Source organism: Haematobia irritans, chromosome 2, assembly GCF_050003625.1.
Source record: "Haematobia irritans isolate KBUSLIRL chromosome 2, ASM5000362v1, whole genome shotgun sequence".
NCBI lineage: Eukaryota > Metazoa > Arthropoda > Insecta > Diptera > Muscidae > Haematobia > Haematobia irritans.
Window position 1 is genome coordinate 8,544,880 of NC_134398.1, and position 13,544 is coordinate 8,558,423.

At 32.6% G+C, this 13,544-nt stretch overlaps 1 protein-coding gene across 2 annotated transcripts in view; it reads right to left on the minus strand.

Annotated features, from left to right (window-relative positions):
- The window catches only part of wb (wing blister), a 326,545-nt gene that overhangs the window by 26,610 nt on the left and 286,391 nt on the right, over nt 1–13,544 (minus strand). For both annotated transcript variants that reach the window (XM_075293261.1, XM_075293262.1), the window contains exon 8: nt 49–1,408. In XM_075293261.1, the coding sequence (XP_075149376.1) occupies nt 49–1,408 (1,360 nt within the window). The remainder of the gene's footprint in view (nt 1–48; nt 1,409–13,544) is intronic.

The window sequence follows — 13,544 nt, forward strand, 5'->3', positions numbered from 1 at the left end:
TAAACGAAAATCACATACCATTCATTTAACCTTAACCTCCATACTTACATGATCTCCGTAAAATCGGCAAAGCAGGATCCTCTTATGAAAATGTGACGAACATTTTGTAGGGCAGCCATTAGAGTTCCTCTATCCACCGCTTGGCCATTGTGATGCATCTTCCAATAGGACTCATGCAAAGGTACCCTATAGGTCTCATTCCGCGAATACTCAAATGTCTCATATTCATAGAAATCCAATATCATTTTGCTATGGGCATACAACTGGACCAAGGGATAGCGAGCCAATATCTTACGATCCAATGGAGTCGAGCCACCCTCGGTGAGTAGAGTGAAATACAAGTTACCACCATAACTATTGGTGCGATCACCATAGAATTGTGGTGGCAATTGGAAATACAGGGGATAGTACAGGTGAGTGTACGAGCCCATGGTCACATTTCCCGTTGATCTGGGTATCAGGTTGAGGCCGTTCATATTTTGTATTTCGGCATCTTCACGATAGGTCTTCGAGCCACTCATTTGAATCACCACAATATATTCGAACTCCGTTGTGGTGACATGCGGAGCCCTTACATATTGTACCGTCAAATTACGTGACTCGGACATACGAACATGACCCCAAGACCAATCACTCTGCTCACATTCGGTAGCTCGACCAAAGCAGTAGCAGCGTGTACATCCCTCGGGGTTTAGGGAGGACAAACCAAACGTCGACTGCATACAGGTATCGCATTTCAGACCCACCACCAAACTCTTGCAGGGACATTGACCATTGGCATCACAAGCAATAAGACCATCGCTGCGTACAAAGGAGCCATCAACATCACAATTGCATCGTCTACACTCTGGATAACCGAAATAGCCAATGGCACATGAATCACAACGCCGGCCCGTATAACCCTCGCGGCATTGACATTGTCCCGTAATGGTATGGCAATATTTTCCTATGGAACCCACACGATCACATTGACATTCACGGCATCCCAATCGGGGTTGCCAACCCCAGGTACCACTCATACATTGGCTACAACCCAAGCCTCGACTATTGGGTGGGCAAACACAACGACCATTAATGGGATCACAAACCTGACCCTCTCCCGGACAAGGGGCACAACGTTGACAGCCATCCGTAGAGAATCCAAAGAAACCATCGGTACATTCATTGCAACGTTGACCTCCTACACCAATCTTACAATCACATTGGCCAGTCCAGGGATTACATTCATGACTCCTCGATCCTGAGAGATCACAACGACAATCATGGCATCCCACATTTTGAGTTAAATTCCAATGGCCCGATTTGCATTTGTCGCAACGTCGTCCGGTAACATTGGGCAGACATGAGCATTGGCCGGAACGTTTATCGCAAGAACTTCCTATCGAGCCCAATTGACTGCATTGGCATTCTGAAATGAAAGAGAGAGAGAGAGGGAAATTAGTATTGGAATAAAGCATAGCTGCCAAAAACTTAAAATTGTAATATTAACAAAGTTTTTCACCAGAGGGGAATCAGAGTAACAATAATTACATTGGGTTAGGCTAGGTTTAGTGGCAACCCGTTATTTCGGGTTCATTTAGACTATTCATCCCATTGTGATAAGCTGTGAAATTCTATCATGAGTGCTGCCCGATTCTATCTTCAATGACAAGGACCCTCTTTTTAATAGCCGAGTCCGGACGTTGTTTTACAATACTGTGAAACCCTATGGAGAAACTTTGAAACTCTTAGAGATGTCATAGGTATTACTGATTGAGGATAATCCAACGTTAAAAATCTTTTTGGTGCCCAGATGAAACTCGGATTGAACCCATGACCCTTTGTATACATGGTTGAATTCTACCAAAAATGGTCAACCACAGATGGTTTAATTCTACCAAAAAGGGTCGATTTTTTACTGTTTGGTAGAATTCTTCATGTTTTAGTAGATTATGCAAAATATCCCCTTCAACCTAAGAGATATTTCATAAATTTTCTATGGAAATAAAATTTGGACAAAATTTTCTACAGAAATAAAATTTTGACAAAAATTTCCACAGAAATAAAATGTTGACACAATTTTCTATAAAAATAAAATTTTGACAAAATTTTCTGTAAGAATAAAATCTAGGAATAAAATTTTGATAAAATTTTCTCTAGGAATAAAATTTAATGAAAATTTCTCCAGGAATAAAATTGTGATAACATTTTCTTTAGAAATAAAATTTTGACAAAATTTTCATTAGAAATAAAATTAAGACAAAATTTTCTATACAAATAAAATTTTGACAAAATTTGTTATAGAAATAAGATTTTCTATAGAAATAAAATTTTTACAAAATTTGCTATAGAAATAAAATGTTGACAAAATTTTCTATAGAAATAAAACTTTGACAAAATTTTCTATATAAATGAAATTTTGACAAAATTTTCTATAGAAATAAAATTTTGGCAAAATTTTCTATAGAAATAAAATTTTGACAAAAATTTTCTATAGAAATAAAATTTTGACAAAATTTTCTATTAAAATAAAATTTTGACAAATTTTTCTATAGATATAAAATTTTGACAAAATTTTCTATAGAAATAAAATTTTGACAAAATTTTCTATAGAAATAAAGTTTTGACAAAATTTTCTTTAAAAATAAAATTTTGGCAAAATTTTCTACAGAAACAAAATTTTGACAAAAATTTCTATAGAAATAAAATTTTAATAATAATTTGTTCAAAAAATTCATTTTTCCTTTGTATGGAAGGTAGGTATGCTAGCCATTGCACCACTGTAGCTCTAGTCTACCGTCTAGTAAGAGGTGAAATAAAATTTTGGCAAAATTTTCTCTAGGAATAAAATTTTGATGAAAATTTCTCTTGGAATAAAATTGTGACAAAATTTTCTATAGGAATAAAATGTTGACCAAATTTTCTATAAAAATAAAATTTTGGGAATATTTTCTATTAAAATAAAATTTTGTGATAACATTTTCGTTAGAAATAAAATTTTGACAAAATTTTCTTTAGAAATAAAATTTTGACAATATTTTCTATAGAAATAACATTTTGACAAAATTTGCTATAGAAATAAGATTTTCTATAGAAATAAAATTTTTACCAAATTTGCTATAGAAATAAAATGTTGACAAAATTTTCTATAGAAATAAAATTTTTACAAAATTTTCTATAGAAATAAAATTTTGAAAAAAATTTTTATAGAAATAAAATGTTGACAAAAATGTTCTATAGAAATAAAATTTTGACAAAATGTTCTTTAAAATAAAATTTTAACAAAAATGTTTATATATACATAAAATTTTGGAATTATCTTCTATAAAAATAAAATTTTGATAAACATTTCTATAGAAATAAATAAACAAAATTTTCAATAGAAATAAAACTTTAAACATTTTTTTCTAGAAATAAAATTTTGGAAATGTTTTCTATTAAAAACAAATTTTCTATAGATATAAAACTTTGACAAAATTTTCTTTATAAATTAAATTTTGACCAAATTTTCTAAAGAAATAAATTTTGACAAAATTTTCTATACAAATAAAAGTTTTGACAAAATTTTTTATAGAAATAAAATTTTTACAAAATTTTCTATAGCAATAAAATTTTTAGAAAATTTTTTATAGAAATAAAATTTTGACAAAATTTTCTATAGAAATAAAATTTTGACAAAATTTTCTATGGAAATAAAATTTTGACAAAATTTTCTATAGAAATAAAAATTTGACAAAATTTTCTATAGAAATAAAATTTTGACATAATTTTCCATAGATATAAAAGTTTAACAATAAGTTGTTCGAAAAATTAATTTTTTATATTTGGGGTCGATTTTTAGTAAAATTTTCCTAACATTTTGGTAGAATATTTTTAGCACGAGTGGCAACTGTGATTCCACGTTGGCTCTCATGTGGTAGCACCATGTTGGCTTCCCAGTACTAGAAATATATCAGCCCTTGGGCTCCTTTCTTGCTGACTGTAGAAGATACTTATTTTAACCACTCTAATCTGGGATTAAACGCATGATCCTTTGTATGGAAGGGGCATGACAGCCCCTGCATTACGCTAGCTCCTTTAGTGATAGCAACATATCAGCTCCATAACTCTTTTATTGCACACTATAGATGAACCTGGGATTGAACCCAGAAGATACTGGGATTGAACCCATGATCCTTTGTATGGAAGGCAGGTATGCTAGCCATTGTATCACGGTAGCTCGCCTAGTGATAGCTACATATCAATCCCATAGCTCTTTTGTTGCAGACTGTAGAAGAGATGTATTTTAGCCACTCTTTTATTGCTGACTGCGGAAGAGACGAATTTTAGCCACTCTAGGGCAATCAAACATTTGAAGTTATGTGATCAGGAGCACTCGCAAAGGAGGCCTTGTAACATATTTTCTTTGGAATATTCCTATAAACAGTCGTTTGCTTTTTTTTAGTAAAAGAAAACGTAAAAAGGTGGCTTAGGCAAAATTCGAAATTCCCCGATAAAAATGCAAACATCTTCGAAAAAGTTCCCAAGTTCTAACTGGGAAATAGGCGATGGCGAAGGAATATTAAAAAAATTTTAAGTTTATTAAACAATTATTTTTTAATTCAATAAACATTATTAATTATAAATCTCAATTCCCTGGACTTTCATAAAAAAATTTATATTTCTATGCTAAGACCATCATTGTCTTAATAGTATTTTGTTTCTTTCTAAATCCAAAAAAAGACCAAATGAAACCTGTTGCCAAAAGGGAAAGTCATAAGAGCTGATATTCGATACTTCTTCTGAGAATCAGGCACGTTTTGGTCCACATGGAACACCATGACTTGTTCATTTTGTTGGTGAAGAAAAACCAAACAAAAACAAATCACGTTTTTGTCTTCATAAAGTCAAAGAAGACAACGACCGGCAATATATCCTGTAAATCGCATGATTTAAGTTACCATTTAAACAAAAAAAAAAAAAAAACATAGATATGGGCTGAAAGAAGAAACAAAATAAAAAAAAACTAAAAACCTGGAAACAAGCATTAAAAGCTTGCAAATAAATTTGTGGTGATCAACTTAAATTAATTTGCATATGACAACATTTTGTTAACCAGAAATTTCCTCTTAAAAAAACAACACAATAACTGAATGAAAACAGGTCCCTTGGCCTATAACACAAATCACGACAACACGACTGCCTTTCGCAGACCATGAAGGAGGCTGCTTTGGCATTCTTCATAAGCCACGCGCATCATGCCACCAAGAAATGTTGGCTATGCTGCACAATTTCACCGGATCTCTCCTCTTGCACTGACTTGCAATATTTTGCAATCGTTTGCAAAATTATGAATGAAAATATTTCGCCTTCTAAAGTGTGAACAACTATGGGGAAGACGCTGGAACTAATGGGCCTCCTCATCATCAGTGCAACACAACGTCACATAGATGAATATAAGGTTGATTTACCTTTTTCTCCGACGACCAGACAGACAGACGAAAATTTGATCTCACCACTGGTAAGTAAGTGGCCTACATTGCATGAAGTTTTATAGGGGTTGTATTTGTTTTTGGATTGGTGTTATTATGAGACATTTGAGAGTGGGCGCTCGTTGACTCCTCGTGGATACATGAATGAATGGATGAAACATGTATGCAAATGCAATATTTATGCGAACTTCAAGTCTCGTGGCCAACTTGGCCATTAAATCATAAATAGTGTTATGTTCATACCAATTTCAGGCTGCTATCATTTCTAATCTGCTCAGGCTAGGTTAGGTTAGGTTAGGTTATATGGCAGCCCTATGTGTCAGGCTCACTTAGACTATTCAGTCCATTGTGATACCACATTGGTGAACTTCTCTCTTATCACTGAGTGCTAAGAGAGAAGTTCTCTCTTATCACTGAGTGCTAAGAGAGAAGTTCTCTCTTATCACTGAGTGCTAAGAGAGAAGTTCAATGACAAGGGACCTCCTTTTTATAGACGAGTCCGAACGGCGTTCCACATTGCAGTGAATCCTTTGAAACCCTCAGAAATGTCACCGGCATTACTGAGGTGGGATAATCCACCGATGAAAAACTTTTTGGTGTTCGGTCGAAGCAGGCATCGAACCCACCACCTTGTGTATGCAAGGCGGGCATGCTAACCATTGCACCACGGTGGCTCCCATCTGCTCAGGCTAACGTAGACTCTTCAATCCATTGTGATACAATAGTGGTGAACTTCTCTCTTATTACTGAGTGCGACCCTATTCTATGTTAAGCTCATGACAAGGGAAGGAGCCTTTTTTATAGCCTTTTTTCCTTTTTTTAAGTATGTCTCAACCAAATTTGGGTATTAAGTGCAATGACCGTACACATAAGTTCAATATGAACTAAATCAATTTTCTTTTCTGTTTCTGTGCGGTAGTTGCCTTCGTCAATTTATTAACATTTAATTTTTCCCTTTAAATTTAATTTATTTTTAATGTTGCTATTAATTTACCTTAATTTAATTACAAAACATATTAATAACCTAAAACTTTAAAAAAAATCGACAATTAAAACAATTTTCCATGCTAGAAAATTTGCACATCAGTCCAAACGAGGAAAAAAGCCCAATACCCAATTTGTTGTGGCTGTCAAACTAGCTGGCGAAAAAATTCAGGTCGTTTGTGGGCAACACTTTTACACCCGACCAGAACCAAAAAAAACATTCAACAACAACCGCACTAACACAACGTCAATCTATAAAGCAGACAGCTTGCCTGCTGGCTGAATAACTGGCAGTCCGCTTCAACGGCACTTCACCATTAGGCCAGTCAAGCAGCCACGCGGTATACTAAATGAAGCCCAATAGATGGGATGATGGTATCGACCGAAGAAAAAAAAAAAACGGAAACTAAAGTTTAATGTACGTCATGAAAATCGGCAAAAAAAACTAAACGCAGCGGAAAACCAGCGCCTGAAATGTAAATAAAAGATCAAATTTAAATAAAACGAAAGGTACACAACAAGATTTACAATGATGGTAGGTCGGATGGTTGGTTGGTCGGTCGGTCGGTTGATCGCAAAAATCAACTTAAGTTGGCGTAAAATGACGCCTACATTAACCGCAAAAGAGCCACGAAATGCGGGGAAATAAACTCTGTTAACCGCCAGTAACTAAACGCCAAGACATGGGCCGCATCAATAAGATTTTCATTCATAAACCACCAGGTTGTAAGTCCTACTAACTCATACAGGGTTGCCAGATTTTTGGTTAGTGTAGAAAATATTTAAAAAATTTATATTTTATTGATGTTATATTTTTCGGCCGTATATACAAAGAAGGCAAAAATACTAAAAAAAAAAAAAACAAAAAAAATTAAGATAAAAGTATTTGCTGAAAGAAAAAGAAAGACATAATAAATCCGAATTTATGAGCAGAAATACAACGATTGGATCTAATCTTTTTTATTTGCTTTTACAAACAAATTTTTTGCGATAAAAGAAAAATAAAAATTTCAGCAATTTTTCTCCAGAAAGGAGAACTCTTCTTTCTATTTTTCTTTAATTCAAATTTTATTTATTATTTTTTAGCAAAGTCCTATATTGGTTATTTTTACAAGTATTGTTAAGAAATTTCTGTCAATTATTTTTGGTATTATTATTTAATTTATTTTAATGTAATTTAGTTAAACTTAGTTATTTTAAATTATATTTATTTAATGCACAGAAAAAAATTTCACGAAAATTTTTCCAATTAAAATCTTAATTAAATTTTGAAAAATATTCAATTAAAAATTTAATTGATTCAACAATTTTTGTAATTGAAATAAAAATCAATAACACAAATTAATAGTATCAATTAATTTTTTAATTGGATCAATTAATTTTTAATTGACTGTCAATTAATACTATCATTCTATCATTTCTGTGATTAAAGACATTTCAATTAAAAAATTATTTTTTTTTGTGTGGGATGTTATTTTATTTAATTAATAAAACTTTAATTAATTTTTTTTAAATTTCAATTTATCTTTTTATTTTACTTTTATTGCCAATTTTAATATTTATTTTTTTTAATTTAAGTTAAATTTAATTTATTTTTAAGTCTAATATTTTCTCTGTATTTTCAAATATTTTTCTACTCCATTTGGCAACTCTAGCCTCAGATCTCAGATAGACGGCACATAGCAGAGCCATATTAAAACCCCCACAACTCAAGCATGCTCTATACAAATAAATCCGTATTTAAAACTGCAGCTCTTCAACATTTATGGCTTTTTAAAGTAAATAAGCAATTATGGTTGGCAATGATGTTCGGTGATCGTTTTGCTGCTGCTGCCACCACCAACATTTGCTGGAGATGTTGTTTCATTTGATCTTTAGATTAAACTTAATGGATATGTTTCTTGCTATACTAGGCATGGAAAACCTCTTAAGAATCTCAATCGTTCGTTCGTCTCTATGGCCTAATGAAGATGGTCTCTTGACTACCATGATGATGTTTTTTTTTTTTTTAGATCGAATGAAGTTGGTAACCTATATCTGTAAGAGCTTAACATGTTTTCTGCTTTAGCAATTTTGTGCTGATTAAAAGCATTTACGAGAGTAGTAGAAGGCAATTTTTAAATTATGTTATTTCGCTTGTTTAGAGGAAGGAATTATCGTTATCAGCCCAATGAACATCAACCTAGCCCCCAATGGTAATCTCCATTCATTTGTCTCCTTATTTATTTATCTGGCATTGTGGAGGAATTAATCCTTTGCTTTTGTATGTGTTTAGAAAACCCATGGGATTTTATGGATTCTGAACAACAACTTGCAAGTAGTGACTTATTTAAAGAGAAAGGAAGAAAAAAAGTGAGAGATTCCAAAATGTGAACTACTCTCTGTAAAATATGTAGATAAGCAAGAAGTGACTCATTTAAAGAGAAAGGGAGAGATTCAAAAAGAGAACTACTCTTTGTAAAATTTAAATTTACTAAGGAGATTGAATTTGCATATAAACATAAGCTAACCAATTAGAAGGAATCGTGGGAAGAAGTAAGAATGAAGAAATGGCGAAATGACTCATTTAAAGAGAAATTGAGAGAACAATTAATTCAAATGAAGAAATAAAATATGCAGATACTGAAAATCGCTGCTTACTGGACACTATTTAAAATGTTTTTGGAAAAAATTTACTGTAAATATTGAAAATCACATACAGAACACTATTTAAAATGTGTTTGGTAAAAAATTTACTTTACCTATTGGGAGAAAAATCTCAATCTCAATGAGATAAAATATAGAATTTTCATATAAGCATAACCCAGCAAAAAATGTGGAGGTTCTTCCAAAGGCACAACTTTAAAAGCACTTCCAGAAGATGCACTCCCAATGATGTTCTTTATTTTAACTACACAGGAAATGCTTTTAATTCAATTTTTTATAATTTGTTCTTCTCATACTTTTAATGGATAATTTTAACTTTTTTGTTTCAAATAGGTTAAAAACTGAGTAAGAATTCATAAAATGGTACAAATTAATTAAATTTTGTCGACAAAAATGCTAAATCCAATCTGAAAAAATTGTGTATTTTTGAAAATATTTGAGGTCAAACGTTTCCGACAAGTGTTAGAATCCTTTAAAAATTATACAAATTATTTATTTGACAAAATATCACAAATTTTTTTTTAATTTACATCCAATACATTGAATTCGGATCACACCTTAAGAAGTGATGCAAATTCAGTGCAACGGCTATGTCAAGACCATGTTAAATTCATCGCTTCTGCGTCAATTTTGCACCACTTCCAGATCCAGAAAGAACATTTTCATTACTTTTCTGGCGACGCTTTTTTTGCTGGGAAGCTAATAAGAGAAAATATTCTAAATTTTAATTTATTTGCAAAAATATTTAAAAGCAAGAACTATGGGATATAACATCAAATTAGATTGTGGTACCAAAAGTGGTGCAGAATAGTCTAAGTAAGCCTAACGAGCTTTCACGATATCTAATCAGACCTGAGCGCGATGGTGTTGGATCCTCTTGGAATGTGCATGGTCTGCGGACGAATTGGTTGTCAGCCCAGGGCTTCAGTACTGTCCTTAGGTTAGGTGGCAGCGCGATGTATCAGGCTCACTTAGACTATTCAGTCCATTGTGATACCACAGTGATGAATTTCTCTCTTATCACTGAGTGCTGCCCGATTCCATGTTAAGCTCAATGACAAGGGACCTCCTTTTATATTCGTATAGCCGAGTCCGCAAGGCATTTCACATTGCAGTGAAACCACTTGGAGAAGCTTTGAAACACTCAGAAATGTCACCAGCATTACTGAGGTGGGATAATCCACCGCTGAAAAACTTTTTGGTGTTCGGTCGAAGCAGGAATCGAACCCACGACCTTGTGTATGCAAGGCGGGCATGGTAACCATTGCACCACGGTGGCTCCAGTACTGTCCTTAAAACATTTTACCGTTAGTGTTGGGCATTTAATTTGACTCCGCCGTGAATACGAGCAACGAGCGACCATCAGTTGTTACGGCGGCCCTCACCATTACCATCGGCGTCGCTTGTGTTCTGTTGGTCAATCGATAGTGAACATATTCAGATGACCTCTTTGGCGAAAAAACCCAACCATTTTGTTTGTTGATAAACTGCTCAATTTGGAATGGCTTCTCATTGGAGAAAACCCGGTAACTGGTTACATTCGAGCAAGGGAAGACCCGACTTGGATATATTCAGTCTAACTTTTTTGTGCATCGATGAGCTCTTGTAGTTTTTGGAACTTCAATAGCTTTAGTCCAAGCTTATTTATCGATAAGTGTTGCATCCGTTCTTACGATATAGTCAGCTCACGATCAAGTTTTCTACTACTATTGTAAGGATTTCGATCAAATCTGGCCTTCACTTTACGGATCATTTCCGATATTGTTACCACTGTGTTTCATCCACTTTGTGGAAACGATGCAACACTGCCATGGTTTTGTAGGCAAATATAAAGCAATTAGTCTACCACGTTTGAAGGGCTTCACGAATAACTTTATTGCTGAAATCGAATGTTTTTGTAAACTTGTAAAGAATAAAATGAATTTTCACTGAAAAAAAATATAAAAATGATAACAACTTGAAGTTGATTGCAATACATATCAGCCACACTGCGAATTTTTTTGAAGTTGTATTGAAATATTTGCATACTTTTAGGCGTACGCTCGGAATCAGTATGTCACTAGAAGGGACCAATGTTCACACATTTTCCGACAGACGAACGGACAACTTATGAAAATCAGACACACATCAAAGGAAAGCTCATTATGGTCATAGAAAGATTGATTTTATGTCTTCTCCTTCATATTAAGGACGAGATACAATTTCAATAAATAAAATAATTTTCTTTAGAGAACTTTTGAAAATTCATAATTTTTATTAAATGGATATACTTTAAAAAAGAAGAAAATTTTCATTAAATTAGCCTCATTTCGATGCGTCCAACAGATGGACGGACGGTCAGACTCACATCAAAAGAATGCTCTAGATAAACATAGAAAAATTGATTTTATCCCCTCTCCCTCCTACTACAGAAAGCATGCAATTTCAATCAATAAAATAATTTCCGCTTTTGGAGAATTTTTAAATTTCCACACTTTTTATTAAATGGATAAACTTTTAATGCCATTTGACCCTATTTGAAAGTGTTGCAATTCTAGTTTGTTGGGAATTTCGAATTTACTACTTAAATTCAGGCAATCAGTCATCCGATAAGCATGACTAATGAGACAAGACCACAAAAATTTATGTGGCTTCCCCCCATCAAAGTCACATCAGTGCACTTTTCAAAATATTTATAATAATGTTGTTTGTTTTTTTTTCTCGAAAAAGTGTTTCAACAATTTTTGCTTTTAATTAAACTGTCAATCTTCATCATGGCTATTTAACTAAAAAAAACGGCATACTATACAAATAACCGGCCTATAATATTATTGGACATTTATAAAAAAAAAAAACGCTACGAAATAATTTTTTTTCTTCTTTGATATATGGTTAAATGTTTATCTTGACGTTTTAAATCTTAAACTGTTGGTGAGAAAAAATCCACATTTTTTTCTGTTTGTATTTTATAAAAGTAAAGTGATTTGTGTAAAATGCTGGACAAGCTACAAATAGCCAAGATTTCAATCAAATCACTCATAATTATACAAAATAAATATTTACGAAATATGTTTCGACATAAATTCCTTTAAGTGTGATTTTATACAAAATGTTTTTTAATTGTATTTATTTTTCTTAATTTATTTTTTCTATAAGATTATGTTTTTTTTTCAACTTTATCTCTGATAAAAACTGGCTTGTAACCATTACGTTTTTCTCCGGCCAATGTTGGTTAACGTTGTCCAATATGATCTCTTAATCTTGGTTTAGTTATTCCTGTTTGTTTTTTTTTCTGTGTAAGAGATTTTAATGATTTTGAAAAACGGAAACCATTAATTTTTCTCGTTGACTTTAGATGTCATTACATGGAGAGCAATGTGGCAGCTTTGCTGGTGTTACTACCACTGTTGCTTGTTGGCTCTTGATGAAGGAGAAAATTGATGCAAATTATATCGTTTGAAATGTTTGAAAAGACAAATGTTCAGATATTCAAATTGTCAGCAAATAGATGTGCAAAATTTATGGGTTTACAAGACTATTTTCGCCTTTATTGGCCTTCTATTCAAAGAAAGGATGATTGTCAATTGTGCTGAGCTGAGACATCTGACTTTGAAATGGAAGATGCCTAGAGTTTGAGATATGTTGCTAAATGGTAATTGAAAGAAATGTTTTAGGATAATGGACAATCCCAGATGGGGAAATCGTGAATAAACTATATTTCGTGGTATTGAGATTAAACGAAAATTGAATATTTTCTTGGGATTTTTTGTTCAATTAACCAAATTGTCCTATAGAGTGAATAAGTAATATTAATTGAATGAAGAATTTGTAACATGTAGCGTATAAGTGATTGAAATTCTATTCGTGCAATCGGGCGAATAAGTAATATAATTAAATAAGGACCATGTAGCGTATAAGTGATATCAATTAGATCACAGTAAACTGGTATGATAAAAGGTGAGCATTTTTGCAAACTTTTAGCAACATCACTGACAAAAATATTGTAGAAATCGAAAGAATAAAAGGAAGTTCTATTGAAACCATTTCAATTCGTTCTATGAAAAAGAGTAAGTAATATACCAAGCAAAAGAATTTCCAAAATACGAATGAAGTATGCAATCAATTCACTGCTTTCATTACCTTCTCTAATCGGTGTTTTTTTTTTAACAGCCATGAGACTCCCAGACGAATTTATGTAGTTCCATTGATTACAATCTGCAATTGGAAACAATCTAATCCAAGATTCTGAAGCCTAGTATGTAGAGAGTAGTTATATTCGCATAAATATCTGATGAACTAACATCAATCCGTGCATTGGGGCGAATAACTAATATAATTAAATGAGAAACCTGTAGCGTATAAGTGATATTAATTAGAACAAAACAAACATTTAGTAAATTGAAAAAAAAATTTTTTTGTAGTATACACAAAAAATTAATTTTTGTCTTCAATCACGAAATTAATTTATCCAATTAATTATACCCT